This window comes from Acipenser ruthenus, chromosome 51 (genome assembly GCF_902713425.1).
Source record: "Acipenser ruthenus chromosome 51, fAciRut3.2 maternal haplotype, whole genome shotgun sequence".
In the NCBI taxonomy this organism is placed as follows: Eukaryota; Metazoa; Chordata; class Actinopteri; order Acipenseriformes; family Acipenseridae; genus Acipenser; species Acipenser ruthenus.
In genome coordinates, this window is record NC_081239.1 from 312,039 (window position 1) to 338,604 (window position 26,566).

General features: G+C 42.9%; 2 protein-coding genes across 2 annotated transcripts in view; both read right to left on the reverse strand.

The window, feature by feature from the left end:
- Positions 1-26,566, reverse strand: part of LOC131696606 (1-phosphatidylinositol 4,5-bisphosphate phosphodiesterase beta-3-like) — a 45,936-nt gene that overhangs the window by 16,411 nt on the left and 2,959 nt on the right. Inside the window, exons 2-12 of the mRNA XM_059015662.1 lie at positions 21,086-21,163; positions 7,242-7,310; positions 4,870-5,007; positions 4,517-4,596; positions 4,059-4,112; positions 3,807-3,879; positions 2,806-2,906; positions 1,534-1,700; positions 1,241-1,387; positions 551-708; positions 247-329 (exon numbers count right to left, since the gene is read on the reverse strand). Of these exons, the coding sequence (XP_058871645.1) occupies positions 247-329; positions 551-708; positions 1,241-1,387; positions 1,534-1,700; positions 2,806-2,906; positions 3,807-3,879; positions 4,059-4,112; positions 4,517-4,596; positions 4,870-5,007; positions 7,242-7,310; positions 21,086-21,163 (1,148 nt within the window). The remainder of the gene's footprint in view (positions 1-246; positions 330-550; positions 709-1,240; positions 1,388-1,533; positions 1,701-2,805; positions 2,907-3,806; positions 3,880-4,058; positions 4,113-4,516; positions 4,597-4,869; positions 5,008-7,241; positions 7,311-21,085; positions 21,164-26,566) is intronic.
- Positions 1-26,566, reverse strand: part of LOC117398547 (pyruvate carboxylase, mitochondrial) — a 254,983-nt gene that overhangs the window by 9,946 nt on the left and 218,471 nt on the right. The gene's annotated exons all lie outside the window — the stretch shown is intronic.

Genomic DNA, 26,566 nt, shown 5'->3' on the forward strand with positions numbered 1-26,566 from the left:
TAAAAAAAAATAAAAATAAAACTGTTTCTCTAAACAAAAGGAGACTTGACCCAAAGTGACAGACCACTAGATGGTGCTGGCTCTTAATTCTATAAAGACAAAGCACTTCTCAAAAAAAATAAAATAAAAATAAAAAAACGCAACATTTTGAGTAATTGCAACAAGAGCCACTGCTTTACATTTTACTTTTCGTTTCAATCATTCAGAGACAGACAGAAAGAAAGAAAGAAAGACATCGGTACTTACGAATCGACATGGTTTTCAAACGAAAGAATGACGGGGTACGGGGAAGTCTTGAAGGCGCTTTCTGCTATGGCTTCAATCACTTCCTACAAAAACACAACAAGACTGGTCAGTCACAAGCTCACAGCAGTAAAACCTGGAACGGGTAAAACTGCTATGCAATAGGAGTCTACTACTTACTTCTACACCTCTCTGCTGTGCCATGCTTACCCAAGCATGTTTTCACTGGGTTTTTAAGGACACTTTGCTGTGCTTTTACTGTGGTAAACCGTTACAAGGGCCCCTGTGTTGTGTGTATTGACTTTACCTTGAAGGGGATCTCTGTTGTCATGGTGAATCCATGTGTGATGAAAGGCTCCTCGTCGTTCGGACGCCCCTTCCAGCAATCGAGTTCGATACAGCGACACCCGGTGAGGAGGACCTGTCGGTACATCTCCACCGAGGAGAGCCCGGTCAGCTGACCCGCTGCAGAGAAAGAGAGAGAGAGAAAAACAAACACTGGTGAGAGCGACAGCACAGCGCCTCCTGCTGTGGAGGTCTTGCGATTACACCCCCACGAAGGACAGCCTGGACAACTGACCCCGTAAAAGGACAGGAAAGAGAGAAACAAACACAGTGAGTGAGACAGCACAGCGCCTCCTGCTGTGGAGGTCTTATGGTTACACCCCCACAAAGGAGAGCCTCGACAACTAACCCCGTAAAAGGACAGGAAGGAAAGAGAGAGAAAAACACTGAGAGACAGCACAGCGCCACCTTCTGTGGGGGACTTGCAACTACACCTCTACCAACGAGAGCCTGGACAACTAACCTGCTAGACCAGGAGAGGAAATTGGAGAGAAACAAACGCTTTCTATAGGAGTTTGAGGAGTTGATGAAGAAGTAGAGATGCGAGAAGGGAGAGGGGAAAGGGATAGGAAGAAGGAAAGGGGAGGCAGGTGTGTGAGGAGTTGATGGCGAGAAGGAGAGGGAGTGGGAGATGGAGAGGGGAGCTCTGTACCTGTGAGGTAGGTGTTGTGTGAGGAGTTGATGAAGTAGTGGCTGAGGGGCTGAGTCATGTCATCACAGTTGTCCAGCTTCTCTGGAGGGACGATGCAGTTCTCGTCTCCGCCCAGGTAGCAGCTGAACCCTTCCACGGAGATCTGATCTGGGGGGGGAAGGAAGAGGGGCAGAGTCAAACAGAACAGCCTAGACCCATTCAGGTGGAGCTCTCCATCGACGAGGGTCGTGATGTCGATCGGGCTAATTTACCATCCCGAGTGGAACAAGCGAAGGAGCAGGCGTCTCTCTTACCCCGCTCCATGAAGTTCTTGTTGGGCTCGTACTTCTCAATGAGCTGCTTGACCTGGTCCTTCTTCAGCGGGGGGTACAGAACCTCGTTGAGGCGCGAGTCTCGCTGCTTCAGGTTGATGAAGTCCGTCAGCTGCTCTATTCCCAGGTACGGCTTCCCTTTCGCGCCCCTGAAAGAGAGAGCACCCCGAAAACACTATTAACAATCTATAGAACAGGGTTGCCACCTGCCCCTGCTTGCCCTGAACGTCCCGGGTTTTGAGGAAGGTATCCCAGGGATTTCGATATGCCTTCCCGGGACACTAAATGCCAGTACCATCGATTGCGCAGCAGTTAGATAAATCAGGATAATCAATCAATATTTATTTTTATATAGCGCCTTTCATAGTGGACCACCATCACCATATCACTGCAATAGAGGCACGTTATTAATTGGCGGTCAGTGCTGTGGTATACGAATATTATCAAATGTTTCCTATTGGATGAATGTAGGATTTCTAAAACAAACTTTTAACCTCTCCTTCCGTTCGGAAGGTCCCGTTTTTTTGTTCCTCAGGAGGCGACAACCTTATTATAAAAGGGCAGCAGTGTGGAGTAGTGGTTAGGGCTCTGGACTCTTGACCGAAGGGTCGTGGGTTCAATCCCAGGTGGGGGACACTGCTGCTGTACCCTTGAGCAAGGTACTTTACCTAGATTGCTCCAGTAAAAACCCAACTGTATAAATGGGTAATTGTATGTAAAAATAATGTGATACCTTGTAACAATTGTAAGTCGCCCTGGATAAGGGTGTCAGCTAAGAAATAAATAATAATAATAGAAAAGTTTTCGGTTTTGAATTTGAGACGAGTTTATTAATGCATTCCCGTGGTGGATTGAGGTAAATACAAACATCTAGAATAAAGCCTTAATCAGACAGCTAAAAGACTTACACAGACTTACAGCAGCAGCAATTAAATTAAATGATACCAGCACTTCATGTATTATTTACAGTGAATCTTTGGAGCTTGAAATCTACAAAACGCAGTAACAGTGTGTCCGTTTACAACCGCGATTAGATCGCCAGCGTAAATTCACAGGGAAATTGCATGATTGAGGTTTATTCTTGACGTAAGCCGACATCGACGACGCAGCTCATCCGAGAGACAACGCAGCTACAGAAAGTGGAGGGGGCTCTTTTTTTTTTTTTTTTTTGGAACGGAACGGGACTACGGTTCACGCGCGGGTCGCTGGACGATCGAAGCTGGTCCGGTCAGATTCCTGTTTTGTCCGACTCACAGCTCGAGCAGGATCTTGTCAATGTCGGGTCGAAGGCACAGCTTGCCGAGAAACGTCTGGAAGATTTCCCAAGTAAAGTCATCCGGCTTGATCGACTCGGTCTGCAAGAAAGGAAAAAGGAAAAAAGGATTATATGAAGGAGCACTTTGTATTTGTCATTGTAGCAGGAGCGTAGGATTTGATTTGAACAGTTTACGGTAGAACACTGACCTCCTAGATCCCTCACTAAACAGGTGTAGGCTAGTGCAAAATACTTACAAACACTAAAGTCTGTTTGCCACATTTCCCCAGTTACACGGTCACTACAATGGTACTGATTTCAAAACGTCACTCCTCACTTATAAGGTTATTAACGGTTCTGGGGTAATTTCACGGAATTTCGTGATAACTGTGCAGAAATTAGCCCCAATGTGTATAGGTGTGTCTTATTAAACTCCTAGTAAAACCAGGAATTATTATTATTATTATTTATTTCTTAGCAGACGCCCTTATCCAGGACGACTTACAATTGTTACAAGATATCACATTATTTTTACATACAATTACATTATTTTTTACACGTTATTTTTACATACAATTACCCATTTATACAGTTTTTACTGGAGCAATCTAGGTAAAGTACCTTGCTCAAGGGTACAGCAGCAGTGTCCCCCACCTGGGATTGAACCCACGACCCTCCGGTCAAGAGCCCAGAGCCCTAACCACTACTCCACACTGCTGCGCAATGAATCGGAATGGACTGAACTACTATGCAATGGGAGTTACTTCCATCCCTGCAACGAATGTTTAAATGGAGTCAAAATGATTGCTTCTGTACCGTCTTGAAATGGTTATCTTATTAATTTCTTCTCAGTTCGTTTTCTAACATTGACGGCAAACTTTATTTCCAAACACTGACACACTGAAAAGCAGCCTAACCCAGGCCCCAGGACTTGTTTACAGAACTTGGTCTGTGTTTACAGTATCAAGTTGCCATGGCGATACTGCAGCCAATCACCTACCCTGTTGTAATTGAGGCCGCAGGACTCGAGAGCGATCTCCACTCGCTTCTTATCGGAGAACATCTTCAGGATACTGCGGGCAAACACAAAGCAAACTCATTGGAAATGGTACTTCCTGTTGAAATACCGTAAAACTTGAAATGCTTGCTGGCTAGAAATATTCACTACTTTCACTTTTAATAAAAACCTGCAAAATATACATGCTGCAAAATTACTCTCTCTCATATATATAAATTTATTTAAATATCTTACTTCTTAACTGGGATCCTCATGTCCTGATTCAATTGCAGTTTCAACTTTGTGTACCTAAAAAAAAAAAAAAAAAAAACAACAATGATGTACCTTCACTCTCTGCTACGCTGTACATCTTGAAGCAAAGTCGGGTTTACATTTCTATGTGCACACCGTGTGTCATAATTCAGCTTCTCAAGAGCTTACTTACACCAGCAAGTAAGTAGCTTTAAATTTGGGCAAGCTAGAGTCGGAGTTAGTTGGAGCTAGAGCGAGCTGGAGGTAGGTGTTAGTTGGAGCTAGGAGTCAGTGGGAGCTAGGAGTCAGTTGGAGCTAGGTGTTAGTTGGAGCTAGGTGTTAGTTGGAGCTTAGGAGTTAGTTGGAGCAAGGTGTTAGTTGGAGCTAGGAGTTAGTTGGAGCTAGGAGTTGGAGTTAGGATTTAGCTAGTCGGAGAAAGAGTGAGTTGGATCTACACTCACGCTTTCATCAGGAACACGTCCCGGGATGCATTTTGGGCCAGGATGTTGGTCGCCAATTTGAAGAGTTCCTCTGTCCAGATCTGCGCAGGACAGAACAGCACAGGGTCAGGTACAGCACACACAGTGAAAAAAAAACATTTCAGCCAGCGCACGCGGAGCCGCTCTCAAATGTAGTTGAAGAAGAAACCGTTTGAACAAGCGCTCAGATCCTCGCGTACCCGAAGCGGTGTGCGAGAAGATCCGCTACCTATTTCTGCTTGTAGATATCATTCTCCAACCCCCCCACCCGGCTAGGACTGAATAAGAAAGGGCGAGCGCTTCGCTCCCTGGTGAGAACGGACTGGGATGGTTACCTTGGCCGTGTCCTCCTGCACCGCTTGGAAGTTGAGGAAGGTGAGGTTGACGAGGTCAGTCCCGTGCACCACGGTGATCAGCTTGCTCTCCAAGTGCTCCTGATTCCCGAAACCCAGCACATCCCGCAGCTTCGGATCCTAGAGAAAGGAGGAGGGAGGGCACCGGATCTCATCATTAACCCTCGAGCAGCTCGCTGATGCACTAGCCTTGCCATCGCAGACACAATCCTAACTTGTTGCCTCCTAGTTCATATTGTATTCTAGTAGTGTTATTATTATACATAGCATCCTAGTTCATATTGGATTCTAGTAGTGTTATTATTATACATAGCATCCTAGTTCATATTGGATTCTAGTAGTGTTATTATTATACAGAGCATCCTAGTTCATATTGGATTCTAGTAGTGTTATTATTATACACAGCATCCTAGTTCATATTGGATTCTAGTAGAGCTATTATTATACATAGCATCCTAGTTCATATTGGATTCTAGTAGTGTTATTATTATACACAGCATCCTAGTTCATATTGGATTCTAGTAGTGTTATTATTATACACAGCATCCTAGTTCATATTGGATTCTAGTAGTGTTATTATTATACACAGCATCCTAGTTCATATTGGATTCTAGTAGAGTTATTATTATACATAGCATCCTAGTTCATATTGTATTCTAGTAGTGTTATTATTATACACAGCATCCTAGTTCATATTGTATTCTAGTAGTGTTATTATTATACATAGCATCCTAGTTCATATTGGATTCTAGTAGTGTTATTATTATACATAGCATCCTAGTTCATATTGGATTCTAGTAGAGTTATTATTATACATAGCATCCTAGTTCATATTGGATTCTAGTAGTGTTATTATTATACACAGCATCCTAGTTCATATTGGATTCTAGTAGTGTTATTATTATACACAGCATCCTAGTTCATATTGGATTCTAGTAGTGTTATTATTATACACAGCATCCTAGTTCATATTGGATTCTAGTAGTGTTATTATTATACACAGCATCCTAGTTCATATTGGATTCTAGTAGAGTTATTATTATACATAGCATCCTAGTTCATATTGGATTCTAGTAGTGTTATTATTATACATAGCATCCTAGTTCATATTGGATTCTAGTAGTGTTATTATTATACACAGCATCCTAGTTCATATTGGATTCTAGTAGTGTTATTATTATACATAGCATCCTAGTTCATATTGGATTCTAGTAGTGTTATTATTTGCACTTGCTGTAAACTACACTGTGTTTAAATATGAAGCTTGCATTGTAACCCTGCGCTGCCCTGTAACGCCTGTGTGAGTCGCCTGGGATAAAGGCGTCTGCCTAATAAATAAATAATAAAAGGAAAGAGGCAACTCTTAAAGTAGGGAACATCTCAGGCTTTATAAAAAGCACACAGAGCTACAGATTAGCTGACATTTGCTTCATGCTAACATTGGGCTCGTCTTTCGCCAAGATGAAATGAGACAGTAGTGCTGGAGACCAACCAAGGCGTAGCTTCACTGTAATATATACAAGCCTTCAGCGCTCCTGTTGATGGCTAAGGTGTCAAGCTGGCTCCAGGGATCACCCTATTTGTGGCCTCCCTGTCACTCCAGTAAATCCAATCTAATACGCATTGCCATCACTTTGCAGATTTTACGGTCGAGCGGGTGTTTTTTTTTTGTTTGTTTGTTTCATATCGGAAATTTGCTTTTCATTAGCGCTGCAATGTTACTATTCGCCACTAGATGGCAGTACAGTACGTATGTTTTTTCCACTGTATTCTCATGTTGTTGATCGCTCATTTCCTTCAGGATTCTGTTAAATCTGGCTGTTCCAAAGGTTCGAAACGCGTGTCAGGAAAATTATCTTTTGCATATCAACTCCCGAAGACGTGGAATTGTTTCCATCACGGTACGAAGATTGCGTTTGGGGGCGGAGTTGCCAAGTCTGCTTATAATAAGCAGGATTGGGCTTGTTTTTTTGAGAGACGCGGGTTGGAATTTGCATAAACGCCCATACTCTAACATGGGCCGTGCTTGTTTTAGGTTTGTTTTGAAGAACGAGGTCGCTATTTTTCAGTCAGAAATCTGGCAACCCTGTTTGGGGACATTGCTGAGAACCTGCCAATACTGCTTCTCCTTCAGTCCTCATTAACAAACAGATACAGTCTTATTTACTCTGCTCTTTGATCTCTGTATGATGCTGATTCAGTCTGAACCGCACGTGGTTTTATTGTGTTTGTATTTTGCGATCGTCCTTTTCCTGTTTTGCAGAATCCCCTTGTAAACAAGGCCTCAGTCTCAATGGGTAAATCTCCTGGTTAAGTAAACAGATACATTAATAAAAATACATAAAGAAACGAACCTTTGGCACTTTTGCATACTTCCCTGTTCTGGTATCTCTGATGTAGCTAATATCCAACAGGTCAACTTCCTAGGGAAATAAAAATAAGAAAACAGGTTACTGACATTCACAGAATTCCTTTTCCAATTGCCGCTGAAGTACATTTAGAGCCATCAGTATCACGACGCATTATATACATGCATCGGTCAAGTTCATCCCAGATGGTTCTGCACAAAACGATTACTAGAACTGGGGGGAGTTCTGAACCCCAGGACTGGGTGCAGCAGCAGCAGGGCTAGTGTGAGTTTCTAACCCTGCTCAAACTCCTGGCTCCTGATCATTTCAATATTAATAATAATAATACTAGACTTCATTGAGGGGAGTTCTGAACCCCAGGACTGGGTGCAGCAGCAGCAGCAACAGGGCTAGTGTGAGTTTCTAACCCTGCTCAAACTCCTGGCTCCTGATCATTTCAATATTAATAATAATAATACTAGACTTCATTGAGGGGAGCTCTGAACCCCAGGACTGAGTGCAACAGCAGCAGCAGGGCTAGTGTGAGTTTCTAACCCTGCTCAAACTCCTGGCTCCTGATCATTTCAATATTAATAATAATAATACTAGACTTCATTGAGGGGAGCTCTGAACCCCAGGACTGAGTGCAACAGCAGCAGCAGGGCTAGTGTGAGTTTCTAACCCTGCTCAAACTCCTGGCTCCTGATCATTTCAATATTAATAATAATAATACTAGACTTCATTGAGGGGAGCTCTGAACCCCAGGACTGAGTGCAGCAGCAACAGCAGCAGCAGCAGGGCTAGTGTGAGTTTCTAATCCTTGGATTTACATTGCAGCATTGTTTAGAACCAACAGAGGGAAAGAAAGTTCAGGAATCTGTTTTCAGTCTTTCTGAAACATGAGCCAGCCTGCAATCACCGTGGCATGCAAATAACCCACAGGCATTCTTCAGGAATAAGGTAAAAATAAGACAGTAAGACCCCTGCCAAGAGGAATGGTACGAGAGAAGAGACATTTAAATAATATTTCCGTGCTTCGGAGAAGATTTCAATCAGGTAGTGTACACATCCTGTTGCAGGAATTATTTGATTATGTTAAACATTGACGCCGATCCCCTGAAAGACTGCAGCTATTTTCACCAGCACAATCATGACGTTAACTAGCTTATAACAAGTAACCCTCGCCATGCCTGACCCCGATGAGTATCAACATCATACCCAAAGTGGCATATCATCTAAAATGGCCATGCCAAGCTTCCTGAAAAGTCATTCCTGAAATAATGTGGTAGATCTGTGAATGGCTGCAATGAACGCACGACAGCCCCACTACACTCCCTGGGAATTGTGTCTCCTAGGAGGCGATAATAACCGCTTAACTGTTATGAACTATTAAAACGCCAAGTAGAAGAGACTAAGTCAAGTGGACACTCGTTTCTGCTTAACAAACGGGAAGTTTATCGTTTTGCAAAATGCTGTAGGGAGAGAGAGAGAGAGACACACTAAGAGACAGAGAGAGAAGGAGAGGGAGAGAGACAGGAGACAGAGAGAGAGGGGGGAGAGATAGATAGAAGCGGGAGCGAGAGGGGATAGAGAGAGAGAGTAGGACAGGGAGAGAGAGAGAGACAGAAACAGGGAGAGAGACACAGAGAGAGCGAGGGGATAGAGAGAGTAGGAGAGAGAGAAATAGAAGAGGGAGAGAGACAGAAAGGGGGAGAGACAGAGAGAGGGGAGAGGGAGAGAAATAGAAGAGGGAGACAGAGCGAAGGAGAGAGACACAGGGGGAGTAGGAGAGGGAGAGGTAGAGCGAGGGAAAGAGACAGAAATAGAGAGGAGAAAGAGAGAGAGTGAGGGGGAGGGAGGGAGAGAGAGAGAGAGAAACGCTGCACTTTGTACAGTATTTGCCACAGTTATGTATAATATGGATAACAGCAGCCATTACTTTAGCATGGAGTTCATGTTAACCTGTGATGACTGAAATTGCTTTGGCAAAATCCAGAACAGCTGCCATGTCAAGTAAAGCTCATTTGAAACTGAAAATTGAGAGGAGGAAAACCACTGAAGGAGTTACAAACGAGCTACACAGCTCTGCTGGTGCAACTGACAGGCTAGCATGCGGCCTGCCTAGCAACCGAGCCTGTTTCACAGGAGTATCACATAACAGCAGAGAACCCATGGGTCCAATCCAGGCCAGTAATGCACTGTGCTCCCTCCCCCCCCCCCCCCCCCCCCAGCTTCCTGTGCACTTATATACAGATGAGACATGTTCCCAACACACCCAGCAAGTAAACTAGAAACCGAAATGAGCAAATCTGAAAAGGTACGAGTCGTATCAGACGGTAAACAAACCCATCGCATTAACAATTTTTCTCAGCAAGGAAAGCCGTCCTCCCCTCACCTTTACAACCCGAGTACCGCTCGACCGCGCTTTTACAAGCCGATTGGAAGCGGAGTTTCCTCTCACCCGGAGCACTTTGACATTCTTACTGCTGTGCTGAGGAAGTAAACTGACTATAAAAAAAAAATAAAAATACTGCGCGTATACCAGCTAGAGAAACCCTATCCGTGTCAAAGCATGTCGACAGCATGATTGATTTGGGAGGGTTAGTAATCCTGTTGATGAAGCATAGAAACTGCATTTTAAAGCACTGGCTAGTATCTCTTTCTACAGGGAATCAGTGGGCATGGCAATACAGCATGAGGTCAATTTTCAAAGAACTGGCTCCTACAAAAGGTGTTCAGACTTGAAGTACAGGAATGAATGGGGTTGCAAGGCATCCTGGGAAAACGGTGACCGTCCCAGTTTTCAGCTATTTTCTTGTCCCGATGGGAAACTGCAAAATTGTTAAACCGCCCTGGTTTTTGCTGTTATATTTTTTTTTAAAAGCACAAAGCTGAGTTAAGCAAATGAAACAGCAGAGTAATTTATTAGGTTGTGTTTGCGCATTTCAAAAATAATATCTCAGGGATTATTTGTTTAATAATGCTGATTGTGTGTTTAAATATTGACTTCCTGCACCTTGTCAAGTTTATATTATATATATATATATATATATATATATTATATATATATATATATATATATATATATGAGAGATAGACAGATAGATAGATAGATAGATAGATAGATAGATAGAGCGAGCACATGTTTAAATGGCAAATAGCTAGTCAATTTTTTCTAACCTGGCTTTGTGTACGTTTAACATGTTTTAATTAGATGACCAAAGAAAAGAATCGTTATTGATCTGCAACGTTTAACTTTTTAAATTACGACTGAGTTATTACCTTATATAAACTCATTTTAAACTGCCCCAGAGTAGCTACAGCTTCAGAAGACTTGAAGTAAACAAAACCAAGTCAGGAAGGGCGATATTAATAATGAGTTTAGAAAGAAAACCGATTTTAAAAAGGGATTTGAAGCGACGAAGCATACAGAGCGGTGTACATGGCTGGAAGCAGGTCGAGTTATCGCTGATCACGCAGAATGCAAGCCGACGCAATGCAGACAGACGGCCGGCCGGCCACGCTGCACCGAGAACTAGGCGCCATGGTTGCATGATCTGCTTTCGCGTTTCATTTACATCAGAAGGACATTTCAAGCAGATTATTACTCATGGCGGCTTTTAAAATTTTAATTTATTGATTTATTGAGGCCTATTTGAATCCTCACCAATATATTATATTACCGGCACACACATCAGTAAACCCTTTTAAAAGTTGACCACTGTATTTTTAAAGATAAACTATTTTGTTTAGTTTACCCTGATTTGCCATGTTTATTATTATTATTATTATTATTATTATTATTATAATAATAATAATAATAATAATAATAATAATAATAATAATAATAATAATAATAATAATAATAAACGCTTTTCCATACCTCGCTATTCTTTACAATGTTTACCTGTGCTTTAATACACTTTTACTATGGGAAACTTTTATAAGGATTAATTGACCCTGTTTTTGAATATGCTTTACCAGACCTCTCTGTGCTTTACAATGCTTCCCTATGCTTTACCACACCTCTCTGTGCTTTACAATGCTTCCCTATGTTTTACCATACCTCTCTGTGCTTTACAATGCTTCCCTATGCTTTACCATACCTCTCTGTGCTTTACAATGCTTCCCTATGCTTTACCAGACCTCTCTGTGCTTTATAGTGCTTCCCTATGCTTCACCAAACCTCTCTGTGCTTTACAATGCATCCCTATGCTTTACCAGACCTCTCTGTGCTTTACAATGCTTCCCTATGCTTTCGCTGAGCTTTATTACACTTGGCTGTGCTTTTGCTATGGGAAACATTTAGAAGTGAATGCATGAGTCTCCTTTAATAAGAATGCGAAGGAGTTCTGGTTGGCTTTATCAAACAATCTGCTGAGCAACACCTCTTTCCCATGCCCGGGGGGGTGGGGGGTGGGGGGTGGGGCTGTTGGCACGGAGATGGTAACTGCAGAGAAAAGGCAAACATTATAGAGATATTTATTACCCTATTAACAGGAGTCTCCGAAACACACTGGCAACAATGTGAGACTGAACGAGGTCACTTCCCCGGGCCCAGCCCCTCGGCCAGCAGCACTGAGGAAGGAAGCAGCTACCAGGACTCTGCAGAGCCATTCTGTGGAACCGTGTTGATAGGGTAGAAACAATAAAGTAAGCAGGGTTAGAAACTCACATGAGCCCTGCTGCTGCTGCTGCTGCACCCAGTCCTGGGGTTCAGAGCTCCCCTCAATGAAGTCTAGTATTATTATTATTAATATTGAAATGATCAGGAGCCAGGAGTTTGAGCAGGGTTAGAAACTCACACTAGCCCTGCTGCTGCTGCTGCTGCACCCAGTCCTGGGGTTCAGAGCTCCCCTCAATGAAGTCTAGTATTATTATTATTAATATTGAAATGATCAGGAGCCAGGAGTTTGAGCAGGGTTACAAACTCACACTAGCCCTACTGCTGCTGCTGCTGCACCCAGTCCTGGGGTTCAGAGCTCCCCTCAATGAAGTCTAGTATTATTATTATTATTATTATTATTATTATTATTATTATTATTATTATTATTAATATTGAAATGATCAGGAGCCAGGAGTTTGAGCAGGGTTAGAAACTCACACTAGCCCTGCTGCTGCTGCTGCTGCTGCACCCAGTCCTGGGGTTCAGAGCTCCCCTCAATGAAGTCTAGTATTATTATTATCAATATTGAAATGATCAGGAGTCAGGAGTTTGAGCAGGGTTAGAAACTCACACTAGCCCTGCTGCTGCTGCTGCTGCTGCACCCAGTCCTGGGGTTCAGAGCTCCCCTCAATGAAGTCTAGTATTATTATTATTAATATTGAAATGATCAGGAGCCAGGAGTTTGAGCAGGGTTAGAAACTCACACGAGCCCTGCTACTGCTGCTGCTGCACCCAGTCCTGGGGTTCAGAGCTCCCCTCAATGAAGTCTAGTATTATTATTATTAATATTGAAATGATCAGGAGCCAGGAGTTTGAGCAGGGTTAGAAACTCACACTAGCCCTGCTGCTGCTGCTGCTGCACCCAGTTCTGGGGTTCAGAGCTCCCCTCAATGAAGTCTAGTATTATTATTATCAATATTGAAATGATCAGGAGTCAGGAGTTTGAGCAGGGTTACAAACTCACACTAGCCCTGCTGCTGCTGCTGCTGCACCCAGTCCTGGGGTTCAGAACTCCCCTCAATGAAGTCTAGTATTATTATTATTATTAATAATATTGAAATGATCAGGAGCCAGGAGTTTGAGCAGGGTTAGAAACTCACACTAGCCCTGCTGCTGCTGCTGCTGCACCCAGTCCTGGGGTTCAGAGCTCCCCTCAATGAAGTCTAGTATTATTATTATTATTATTATTATTATTATTATTATTATTATTATTATTATTATTAATATTGAAATGATCAGGAGCCAGGAGAAAACCTTATGGCTTAAAACTACATTAAACACCCACACTACAGTACTGTGCAATGAAAAGCTACAGCAGGGAAGCAGTAGATAAGAGGCAACCCTGTAGAGCTCACACTGGGGACGTCAAATCCAGGGAAGTGTCCAGCGAGACCCAACCTGAGCAGGACGGAGCAGCACTTTCTCATCAGCAATGTGCTACAACCAGTCAGGTGGCATTCTGCTACGCTAGGAACTTTCCAAACACTGAAAGAAACGCGAGAAGTTCAACAGCAAAGGTATTTTTCTTTTTCAGTGTCTTCAACATAGTAAATTCAATAACACTGATCTTATCAATGCGGGATATGACTTTTTTATTTTTTTAAATATGCTTTATCATACCTCTCTGTGCTTTACAATGCTTCCCTATGCTTTACCAGACCTCTCTGTGCTTTACAATGCTTCCTTATGCTTTACCACACCTATCTGTGCTTTACAATGCTTCACTATGCTTTACCAGACCTCTCTGTGCTTTACAATGCTTCCCTATGCTTTACCAGACCTCTGTGCTTTACAATGCTTCCCTATGCTTTACCACACCTCTCTGTGCTTTACAATGCTTCCCTATGCTTTACCATCCCTCTCTGTGCTTTACAATGCTTCCCTATGCTTTACCAGACCTCTGTGCTTTACAATGCTTCCCTATGCTTTACCGTGCCTCTCTGTGCTTTACAATGCTTCCCTATGCTTTACCATACCTCTCTGTGCTTTACAATGCTTCCCTATGCTTTACCAGACCTCTCTGTGCTTTACAATGCTTCCCTATGCTTTACCAGACCTCTCTGTGCTTTACAATGCTTGCCCATGCATTCACTGAGCTTTATTACACTGTGCTGCACTTTTATTAAGGGAAACTTTTATAAGGGCAGCCCCAGGACCCCCCTTCTAAAGGAGAGGCCCCGGGACCCCCCTTCTAAAGGAGAGGCCCCTGGACCCCCCTTCTAAAGGAGAGGCCCCGGGACCCCCCTTCTAAAGGAGAGGCCCCGGGACCCCCCTTCTAAAGGAGAGGCTCCAGTCTCAGAGAGATCTCAGTCCTGTCAGAGTTACCGGCCCGCTCTCTTCTCTCTCAAGTCCCAGCTTGTTTCCAGGAAATTGCTCAAGGTAACTTTGTTACACTCCTAACCACAATCGGAAATCGCCACAGCTGCGTCACTGGAGCGAAACTCTGAAGAACCTTATTACCGACACTGCTTGAGAGATCTGCTTGAATTACACAGACCAGGTTTTAACTGCACAACTGTCTGAAAGCGTGGAAATAAAAAGACAGAGGTTACTTCACCAAAGTGTAGCACCAGATATCACGTTTTAAAACACAAATGCATGCACGTGGTTCTTTCACAACTGCACATTTGAACCCACAGTTCAAATGTATACTAATTGATTAGGGCAGCAGTGTGGAGTAGTGGTTAGGGCTCTGGACTCTTGACCGGAGGGTCGCGGGTTCAATCCCAGGTGGGGGACACTGCTGCTGTACCCTTAAGCAAGGTACTTTACCTAGATTGCTCCAGTAAAAACCCAACTGTATAAATGGGGAATTGTATGTATACATAATGTGTAAACAAAATAATGTAATTGTAAAAATAATGTGATATCTTGTAACAATTGTAAGTCGCCCTGGATAAGGGCGTCTGCTAAGAAATAAATAATAATAATAATAATAATAATAATAATAATAATAATAATAATAATAAATAATAATATTAATATAGAAGCTATCTTGGCTGCAATCATTTGAAGTACTATAGAAAAGCTCGCCTCTTATAGCATATAGACACAGTATTTAACAGAAGTTGTCTTAAAAATTGTATAAGAAAGGAGGAGAATACAATATGTTGCTATGTTTGGACGTACAAGGATGCCCACTTCTATAGAGACCTGATCTACAGTAAGTTTCTCTGGCTTCTATAAGTGCAGTCTAGCTGTAGAGATCTGTTCTGGAGAGTTGGGTCTCCTCACTCGATATCTATCGCTCTGGGAATCTCCTCTCAATATTCCCAGCATCTGGAATCAGTCTGCCTCACTTCCTGTTCCCTTTCCCACGATCCCACAAAGAGACGGAGAGGGAGAAAGCAAGAGAGTTCTCTTTCCTATACTACTGGAGCGCTCTGCAGTGTTGAGAGTGGCATTCTCTTCCCTATAGACCTCTATACAGCTCTGCAGTGTTGAGAGTGGCATTCTCTTTCCTATAGACCTCTATACAGCTCTGCAGTGTTGAGAGTGGAGCTCTCTTTCCTATAGACCTCGATACAGCTCTGCAGTGTTGAGAGTGGAGCTCTGTTTCCTATAGACCTCTATACAGCTCTGCAGTGTGGAGAGTGGAGCTCTCTTTCCTATAGACCTCTATACAGCTCTGCAGTGTTGAGAGTGGCATTCTCTTTCCTATAGACCTCTATACAGCTCTGCAGTGTTGAGAGTGGAGCTCTCTTTCCTATAGACCTCTATACAGCTCTGCAGTGTTGAGAGGGGAGCTCTCTTTCCTATAGACCTCGATACAGCTCTGCAGTGTTGAGAGTGGAGCTCTCTTTCCTATAGACCTCTATACAGCTCTGCAGTGTTGAGAGGGGAGCTCTCTTTCCTATAGACCTCGATACAGCTCTGCAGTGTTGAGAGTGGAGCTCTGTTTCCTATAGACCTCTATACAGCTCTGCAGTGTGGAGAGTGGAGCTCTCTTTCCTATAGACCTCTATACAGCTCTGCAGTGTTGAGTTCTTTCCTATAGACCTCTATACAGCTCTGCAGTGTTGAGAGTGGAGCTCTCTTTCCTATAGACCTCGATACAGCTCTGCAGTGTTGAGAGTGGAGCTCTGTTTCCTATAGACCTCTATACAGCTCTGCAGTGTGGAGAGTGGAGCTCTCTTTCCTATAGACCTCTATACAGCTCTGCAGTTTTGAGTTCTTTCCTATAGACCTCTATACAGCTCTGCAGTGTTGAGAGTGGAGTTCTCTTTCCTATAGACCTCTATACAGCTCTGCAGTTTTGAGTTCTTTCCTATAGACCTCTATACAGCTCTGCAGTGTGGAGAGGGGAGCTCTCTTTCCTACAGACCTCTATACAGCTCTACAGTGTTGAGAGTGGAGCTCTCTTTCCTATAGACTTCTATACAGCTCTGCAGTGTTGAGAGTGGAGATCTCTTTCCTATAGACCTCTATACAGCTCTGCAGTGTGGAGAGTGGAGCTCTCTTTCCTATAGACCTCTATACAGCTCTGCAGTGTTGAGAGTGGAGCTCTCTTTCTTAACTCTTTATACAGGAATGCAGTTTTGCAAGAGTTTTAGTTTTTTTTTTGGTTTAGTGTGGAAACCCAGGCAAACAGACTTTATCCACGGGGTGAAAAAATCGAAACCAAAAAACAAAACAAAAAAATGTGAAGTATTTTGACTGCCTGGTTTGTTGGCCCACTTTCAAAAGTATGTTTACTTTCGTGGCACAGTTACCAGAAAGGGAGAAGCCAATATCATTTTAGAAGCTTTGGGGATTTCAAGATATATACAAAACAAGCACTTATAAGACTGGCAACCGTTTAAATCTTTATCCCCAGACATCAAACAACTACATCTGAGTTACATTTCTGACCATGAGACGTAACTCTTGTATTCCCAAACTAGGGGCAGGCGACTGCGATAAAACAAAAGGGGAAGATCATTAATAATATTAATGTCGTTAATAATAATAATAAATTCCTAAGCCTTCCGGTTTTATTTTTCAAATAAGTTGTTGTTTGTTTACCAAGTTTATTTTTATGAAATCAACCATATTTTTTTATCTCGTGAAAAAAAAGTCTACAGCATGTTTGTGAAAACGTTTTTTACAGTTTGTGAAAAAGCTGGACCCCTTTTTAAAAAAGGGCAACTCGGACCACACATGCATTCCCAGAGATCTGTTTAGGATTTTCCGGTAAGGCCATCATTAAAGTCTTGAAGAGCCTTAAGGGCTTCCTGTCCATAAGGACAATGGTGGCCCATTACTTGTCCAGTTGCCCGGGGCTACTAGAGTCAACAGACCCCTGATTATCATTGCTGATATACTGCAGTGTTATAAAACTCTTGGACTGGTTTGTTAAAATTAGACTTCCTGTATAATTCATGTTGCAGATGTTCTAGGACGGGTTTCTCAATCCTAGTCCTGGGCCCCCCCTATATCTTCTGTTTTCCATTCCAACTAAGTTCTCACTGAATCCTTAATTGAACTACTCATTAGCTTAATTAGACCTTTTTAATTGTGTTCAGCTTTTAAACAGTTGGTGATTTCAAGTCTACAATTTTATACGTAACTTGAAAATCAACAGCTTATTAGGAGCGGAGAACAATTAAAAAGGTCTAATTAAGCACATGATCAGTTCAAGGAAGGGTTTTGTTAAGTAATTGAGAACTCAGTTGGAATGAAAACCAGCAGACACAGGGAGCCCCTAGGACCGGGGTTGGGAAACCCTGTTCTAGAGTCTTCCCCCTTTGACACATCATTGGCTTCCTCTCGATTTTATTTGGTATGGTTTTGTATTTCAGGTTTAAAGGGTTCACAAGGACCTTTATTTTATTGTGTTTCATGTTCCCATGTGTTGCTACAATTGTTTACGTAAGGTGTGTGTGTATTGTTTTATTTATTTATTTATTTATTTAAATTTATTTATTTATTTTACAGTTTGACCACTTTTTTTAAACTTTTAAATTGCATTCCCTGCCTCAAGGTGGCTTCCCGTGTACCTGCACGGACCTCTCAGAACTACATTTCCCATCATCCTCCTGCTCACACATGTCACCGAGATGGATGGAGCAGTGAGCAGGAGGATGATGGGAAATGTAGTTCTGAGAGGTCCATGCGGGTACATGGGAAGCCAATACTGCTTCTCCTTCAGTCCGCATTAACAAACACATACAAGTCTTATTTATTCTGTTTTTTTGATCTCTGTGTGCTGGTGATTCAGTTTGAACCATGCGTGTTTTTTATGATTGTTGTTTGTACTTTGCGATCGTCCTTTTACTGTTTTTCCAGGACCCCCTTTGTCAAGGAGGCTCCAATCTCAAAGGACAAACTTCCTGCTTCTTTCCAACGTTGTATCCCTCCGTTTCTGGCAGGCTGCTTGCAATCGTGCTGCTCCCACACCTTCACAGAGCCCCAGGGATGTCACGTGACACGATCCCCCTAATCTCCAGCTCAGCAGGTCCTAATAAAGCAGGCAGCAGCGGTCTCTGTCTCTTTAAGATCTCACTGCGCGTCGACGAGCCAAAACCTCTTTGGCCGGGCTCCGATTTACCTTTGAAAGAGCATCTCTTTATTTCTCTCTTTTAAAATGACAAAGCACTCAGGCCATGCCTTGTGTACACAAAGCTTCAGCTACAGGAAGCGAGAGACGCTTGAGAAAGCAAGCCTGATTGATTTATTGTCGCGTGGGACTTCAGAAGCTCTAGTGTAGTCGGATATGCAACGGAAAGCTGGTCTTTGTCAGGGATCATATGAACCCTCGCATGACAGCTGCTAGAGAGGAATCTACACAGCGAACCAGCCCTCCTCCTCCTCCTCCTCCCAGCCCCAGGTTCTGTCTCGAGATTCCCCGAAACAGAACCTCTGGACAGGCTGCTGTTTAAAAACATGGGGGCTGAGAATAGAGAAATAATAAACCGAACACAACTTACAATATTCTTTCTTTCTTTCTCTCTCTCTCTCTCTCTCTGTGTGCTGGTGGGGCAGAGAAAGAGAAAAGAGGCTCTTATACTCTCTGAACAGCCTCCCTCTGCTCTGTGCTGGTGGAGCAGAGAAAGAGAAAGGGAGGCTCTTATGCTCTTTGAACAGCCTCCCTCTGCTCTGTGCTGGTGGGGCAGAGAAAGAGAAAAGAGGCTCTTATACTCTCTGAACAGCCTCCCTCTGCTCTGTGCTGGTGGAGCAGAGAAAGAGAAAGGGAGGCTCTTATACTCTCTGGACAGCCTCCCTCTGTACTGATGGAGAAAGAGAGAGAGAAAGCGATAGAGAAAGAGAAAGGCAGGCTCTTCTACTCTCTGAACAGCCTCCCTCATAAATGCTATCACAGCAACTACCATTACAAAACAATTCTGATTTGCGACAGCATTCCTGCACAGAGAAAGCAGAATTCCCCTCAAGCTTCTCGCAAGACAATGATGTTTCTGTTCCTAGCGGAGAGTGAGTTCTTAACTTCGTTAAAACAGGTCACGAGACTTAAACTCAGGAGGAGAAGTAAAAGAAACGTACCACTCTCTTTATTAGATTACTGTGGTGGGGGGGACTGGGGGTGCTGGGTAGCGGAGTGGGCTTTTTCACTAGCCTTTATATTGATAAATAGAGCTACATGGATTGATTATTGAGATCCAGCTCTTCACAGCTGAGGGTCGCTGGTGTGGATCGGAGGGGGCTGACTCCCCGTTCAGAGTGAATTCAGAAACAGCTGCTTGGGTTTGTGTGGGTCGCTGTCCTCCACAGTCTTTAAGAAAAGCAGGACGATAGCCAAATGCGATCCGAAAGGTCTACAGGAACACACAATCAAAGTGTGAAAATATGTGTTTGAAATCGCGAGCTTATCAGATGACAGCCAGGCGGAGACGCCTAGGAGACTAGGAGTGAGGGACAGAGGTTTGGAAAAGGCTGGCCCGTTCAGCATGGGGCGCGTGACAGACAGACACGATCTCCTACACTGCCCACACTTTTGTATGAGGAGGATCTTAAAAACCACAGTGTTTGAGTAACTGCGACAAGAGCCGTTCAGATTGCAAACCTCATTAAAAAAAAGCTTAAGAAAATGAAACTTGAAACTACATTGTAACATTTCAAACCTCTGCCTCTATACTGGAATGGATAAAACAAGTCCTGATGACTGTGTGTGTGCGTGCGCGTGTGCGTCCAGTCTTGCAATAAGAAATCACGTGGATTTATTGTAATTCTACCAATCCTGAAATAACAGAAAGGAAAAACGAACTTCCTCTGCAGATCTCAGACCTCGCTGCACGACTGCCTCCTCTCTCCAGTCGCAGTTCCGTTTATCAGGCGCTAAGCAGACCAAACTGTGGTTGCTTATCTCACTGCTTCCGATAGCAGACGAACACAAAAGCGGTCATTCATTTGCCTCTGCTGCACGTATATGAAGCCGACAACGGACGCCATGTACAAATTTAAACGTTTAAACGCGCTGGGTTATATTTTTGCAAGCGTTTACATCAGTCCTTCATTAATTCCTATGTATTTTTTTTTTTTTTTGTCGACATAAAACAAACTGATTTTACAAAACTATTGTTATTATTATTTGTTTATTTAGCAGATGCCTTTATCCAAGGCGACTTACAGAGACCAGGGTGTGTGAACTATGCATCAGCTGCAGAGTCACTTACAACTACGTCTCACCCAAAAGACGGAGCACAAGGAGGTGAAGTGACTTGCTCAGGGTCACACAATGAGTCAGTGGCTGAGGTGGGATTTGAACCGGGGACCTCCTGGTTACAAGCCCTTTTCTTTAGCCACTGGACCACACAGCCCCCCTAGAAACCTGACAGTTAACGTACCTACATGAGTTCCCCACCAACCACACGGAATTGAACTGAGAACCACTGATCTCTGTGTGTGTGTCATTCATTGTTTTCAAGATGTTGTGTTTTAGATTCATTTCTGCTTTTTCTACAGCGCCTTGCCTATCACAAGGCCATTAGAAACCGAGGCTGGCCTGCAGTGCACTAGACTAGACGATCACTTCTTTCACTTGAATAGCGGCAAATCAGTTTATAGGTAACAAGCTCAGGTGTGTTGTATTATTAAACTCTTAGCAAAACCAGGAATGGATCACACTGCAACGGGAGTCTTATTTCCATCCCTGAACTATCAAGCATTAAAATCGGACGCCTGGAGAACACCAGTAGGGTCGGTAGGTAGGTCACTGGTGCCACTGGTTCCCAGTACGGAGGTCACTCACCATGTTGGCTCCGGTCCAGTACAGGAAGAATCCTTGAGGGTCGACCCGCAAAGTGACCAAATTCCGAATCACTGGCTCCTGAAAAAAATCGAACACACGGAAGCCATCAGAAACACAGCCCTGAGAAAACTCATTCAGTTTTACCCTCATAAAAGTGTCCCCTAGTAAAAGCACAGCACAGTGTAATAAAGCACAATGCATGGTAAAGCATGGGGAAGCATTGTAAAGCACAGAGAGGTGTGGTAAAGCATAGGGAAGCATTGTAAAGCACAGAGAGGTTTGGTAAAGCATAGGGAAGCATTGTAAAGCACAGAGAGGTCTGGTAAAGCATAGGGAAGCATTGTAAATCACAGAGAGTTCTGGTAAAGCATAGGGAAGCATTGTAAATCACAGAGAGTTCTGGTAAAGCATAGGGAAGCATTGTAAAGCACAGAGAGGTCTGGTAAAGCATAGGGAAGCATTGTAAAGCACAGAGAGGTCTGGTAAAGCATAGGGAAGCATTGTAAAGCACATTTGGTCATAGCTAGTCCACTAGCAGCATTGTTAATGGACAGTAATAATACGGCTTTTGCTAATAACAGGTAATAAATGGATTGCTGAAAGTCGTGGTTAAACCTGTAATGGGAGGTCAGCGATGACGACACGAGAGCGAAAATGGATTGTAAAAAAAGCCTGGCTTAGCACTCCTTTAAAAGGAGGGCTGGCGATAATGTTTCTTTAAGAGGTTAGGAAATGGATTTGAAAAGCTCAGGCCAGCGCCTTTAAAAGCTGCCTAAAAAACAAAGCCTTTTAATGTTGCTTCAAAAGGGACGCAGCAAGAGCAGAGGCATCAGGAAGGGTTGACTTTCTTGCATAGCAGTTTCACCCACAAATGGGATATAGTGGAGACTATGGCATGATTGATTATTCAGATTGAGCCCTCCGCAGAAATCAGGCGCTGACAGTCAGGCGAGGGGTCCCTGGTGTGGATCGGGGGGCTGATTCCCTGTTCAGAGTGAATTCAGAAACAGCTGCTTGGGTTTGTGATGATCGCTGCTTTTCTTAAAGAGTCTGCGGAGAACAGGGACCCACACAAACCCAAGAAGCTGTTTCTGAATTCACTCTGAATGGTAAATCTGCAATGGAAGTATTATTATTATTATTATTATTATTATTATTATTATTATTATTATTATTATTATTATTATTATTATTATTATTATTATTATTAATAATAATAATAATAATAAACTCTTCCCCCCTACTTTCTAATGCATTTACCCAGAACTAAGCAGCGCTCAATGTTTAGGAATGGTTCAACTGAACAAGGCGGGGGTGGGAGATATACAACCAGACAGGCTCCAGTTGCAAAGAGCTCTGAATTGTCAATGAAGGAGCTCCTGGGAGCCGGAGCAGGAGAAGCCAGCTTCTGACAAACAGTTTTCCCGGGGTTTATTTCCAGCCCTGATGTCTTAATTGCATTGGAATTACAAAAATCAAGAGGCTGAGGCCAGAGGATGGAGGGGGGAGGGGGGGGAGAGAGAGAGAGAGGCAAGTTTCTCCCAGTAAAGTTGTCAAGCTTCTATACCCCCTCTTACTATTGCTGCAATCGTTCTGAGTGGTTCTGGGTCCTGGTCCTCTTCCAATAGCGTCATGATAATTTTTTCCTCACCAATGCAGAATCTCTGATATGTTTATGCAGGGAATTCCATTGAGATCGCCTTTTAAAACCAGGTCAGGATCTCTCAGCACACATTAGCGCTCAGCGGTTTGTGTGACCAACCCGCTGCTAACAGTTTTTCAATTAGCTGTGATAAACCAACAGTAATCTCTGGGCACCCGCGTGAGGCTTCACTTTGTGCTCAGCACGGCGCCTCGCCTGCTGATAAGCACGACAAAACCAGCACCACAGACTCCCAACTAGAGATCATCACACATTGCCACTGGTACGATCGACTTACATAAGAACACAAGGAAGTTTACAAACGAGAGGAGGCCCCATTCGGCCCATCTTGCTCGTTTGGTTGTTAGTAGCTTATTGATCCCAGAATCTCATCAAGCAGCTTCTTGAAGGATCCCAGGGTGTCAGCTTCAACAACATTACTGGGGAGTTGGTTCCAGACCCTCACAATTCTCTGTGTAAAAAAAGCACCTCCTATTTTCTGTTCTGTATGCCCCTTTAATCTCAATTTTGTGACCCCTGGTCCTTGTTTCTTTTTTCAGGTCCCCTGGGTTGTCAATACCTTTTAGGATTTTGAATGCTTGAATCAGATCGCTGCGTAGTCTTCTTTGTCAAGACTCAATTATTTTAGCCTGTCTGCATACGACATGCCTTTTAAACCTGGGGATAATTCTGGTTGCTCTTCTTTGCACTCTTTCTAGAGCAGCAATATCCTTTTTGTAACAAGGTGACCAGAACTGAACACAATATTCTAGGTGAGGTCTTACTAATGCATTGTAAAGTTTTAACATTACTTCCCTTGATTTAAATTCAACACTTCTCACTTGATGAAAGTGAACAGATTAAGTTCAGAAATCTCACCTCTTGGGCATTTCCATTCGCTGTGTACAATAGGTCTCAAGTGTGCAGTTTTGAAAGAAACACATTGAGATCAGCGACTGCTGAACATTCGATAGTTCACAGTTTTTATCGTAATGTGCCCTGGGATGATCGACATGCAAGATGCTGTATAAAAGCGAGTTGGATTGCATTGTTTTAAATTTTAAAACATCAATCAATCAATCAATCAATCAATAGTTAATTTTTATAGCGCCTTTCATAGTGGACCACCATCACAAAGCGCTTTACAAGATAGTAAGGAACAATGCATGGTACTTTACACACAGTGAAATACAGGGCATAGTACATTAAATACAAGGCTCGATGTGAGTTTTAAACATTGTGGATGCGTGTGTCATACAGAACCATAACAAAGATAAATCTGAAATAGCAATTAGACAGCAGCTAACAACAGAGATCAGGCTTAAACAGCATGGAAAGCAAGAGAGAACAAGCGGGTCTTGAGAGTGGATTTGAAGCGAGCGACTGCGGGAGCCGCACGCACTAGAGCTGGGACACAGAGTCGGGGGCCGTGAAGCTAAAATAACCCTTTCCAAGTGTGGGGCGCGTTCGCTTGGGGATAACGAGCAGGCCAGAGTCGGGGGACCTCAGCCAGGGACATAGCGGGTCAGCAGGTTGGAGAGACACTGTGGACCTGTGCGATGACCTGACCCCAGGTTAAAGAAATCTCCGTTTGCAAACCACGTTTTCAGATGGCGTCGCACTTCCTTGGTCGCCTGGACGACGGGGAATGGCTTCTTTCCCGTCGTTAACCAACCGGTTGCTTCCTCCCTATTAGCTGATGTGCTTTCATCCAGTAACATGACTTTGACCCTGAAAACGCTGCTGTGGGGGGGGGGGGGGGGGGGGGGGAGGATTACCTAGAAAGTGCAAGTGTAGCCGATTTCCTGAGAGATTTCCTGAGAGGAAAGCAAACCCCTTCAGCTAACTAAGCACCAGATGTTTCTAAATAAAAAAAACACCTGTTTACTATGTGTTTCTTTCGACGCTGCACACTTGAGACCCAAGTAGCCAATAGCAGAACAGGTGAGATTTATGGAGGTTGCGAGGTACGTTAAGGGGCTTTGAAATGTTCTGGAGCTCCTCTTCAGCTCCACTTCCCTGGCACAGACACAAGCATCTCAGGCTGGATAATATATGGAGACAATGTTCTGTGATCTAGCCTCAGCTATTATATATATATAGTTCAGTTCAATCTCAATTGAATTTGCTTTCAGACCGGTACACTTTACTCTGATGACGGTAAACCAGCGTGAATACCTCTAATACACTTCAGCACAGCTGACCCTGCTTTGCTGTGTTTATATTATCATGCATTATCACACCTCGCTGGTCTTCTTTGCAATGCCTACCTGTGCTTTGCCACGCTTTCCCTAGCCTGTTACACGTTGCTATGCTTTTGCTAGGGGAGACTTTAAGAAGGTTTAGTGTATATATATATATATATATTACACACACCGTTTTTATAATTTAAAAATAATATTTGCTGTGTGATAAAACCTTATCTCGTTGTTTTTTTTTTTGTTTTTTTTTTAAATTTCCTTTTCTTTTACTTTTTTATTTTTCCTCTTTAACTTATGACGACACACAAACGACGTGCCCCTCCCTTTACAGGGAAAGTCTAGAACAAACACACACACTCGACACACGCAATTTGAATTATCAGTCTTCCCACGCACACTTACAGTCCGGACAAGCCCCGATACGTTTTTTTTACAGTAGATTCTGGATTATACTGGCAAAAACACTGGTTTGGAAGAGAAAACAAACACAGACAAAATATAACAGTTTTAGACGCCCGTTTTTTGCAGACAGGCGTGGGCGTTTTCCTAAATGCGAGTGTTTTTTTTTTATAAATTAATCAGTTAAAAACTATAACTAAAACGTAGCGAAAGTTTAAAAGGACTGCAGCCCGGTGTCAGAAAGTCCAGCAATAAACGGCACTTGCTTTTTTTAGGCGTTTTTTTTTTTTTAATATATATATAGTTTTCTATCTCTCCTCCCACTCTTCTGTCTCAGGGACGATTACACTGCAGTTTGCGCAATATTGCAATGCAATCTTAAACCGTACATCCAGCACCCAGAATTTTAGGATTGAGTCATAATTTTTTAAAAAAATAAAAACTATACAAACACAATCTAGATATTTTTTTAACATCACGTAATCAAAGAAAGTACAAAATCATATTGCAAAAAAAAAAAAGTCTACCGGAAGCCGTAATAGTAGTACAGTAGTATTTCATGTAAGACTTCAAAATGTCAAATATTTCAAGGGAAAAACAGTGTAGCATTTTTCAAACACCTATACTACAGTTTGGACAAATATATATATATATATACACTACCGTTCAAAAGTTTGGGGTCACTTAGAAATTTCCTTGTTTTCGAAAGAAAAGCAAATTTTTTGTCCATTAAAATAACATCAAATTGATCAGAAATACAGTGTAGACATTGTTAATGTTGTAAATGACTATTGTAGCTGGAAACGGCTGATTTGTAATGGAATATCTACATAGGCGTACAGAGGCCCATTATCAGCAACCATCAGTCCTGTGTTGCAATGACACGTTGTGTTTGCTATTCCAAGTTTATCATTTTAAAAGGCTAATTGATCATTAGAAAACCCTTTTGCAATTATGTTAGCACAGCTGAAAACTGTTGTGCTGATTAAAGAAGCAATAAAACTGGCCTTCTTTACACTAGTTGAGTATCTGGAGCATCAGCAATTGTGGGTTCGATTACAGGCTCAAAATGACCAGAAACAAAGGACTTTCTTCTGAAACTCGTCAGTCTATTCTTGTTCTGAGAAATGAAGGCTATTCCATGCGAGAAATTGCCAAGAAACTGAAGATCTCGTACAACGCTGTGTACTACTCCCTTCACAGAACAGCGCAAACTGGCTGTAACCAGAATAGAAAGAG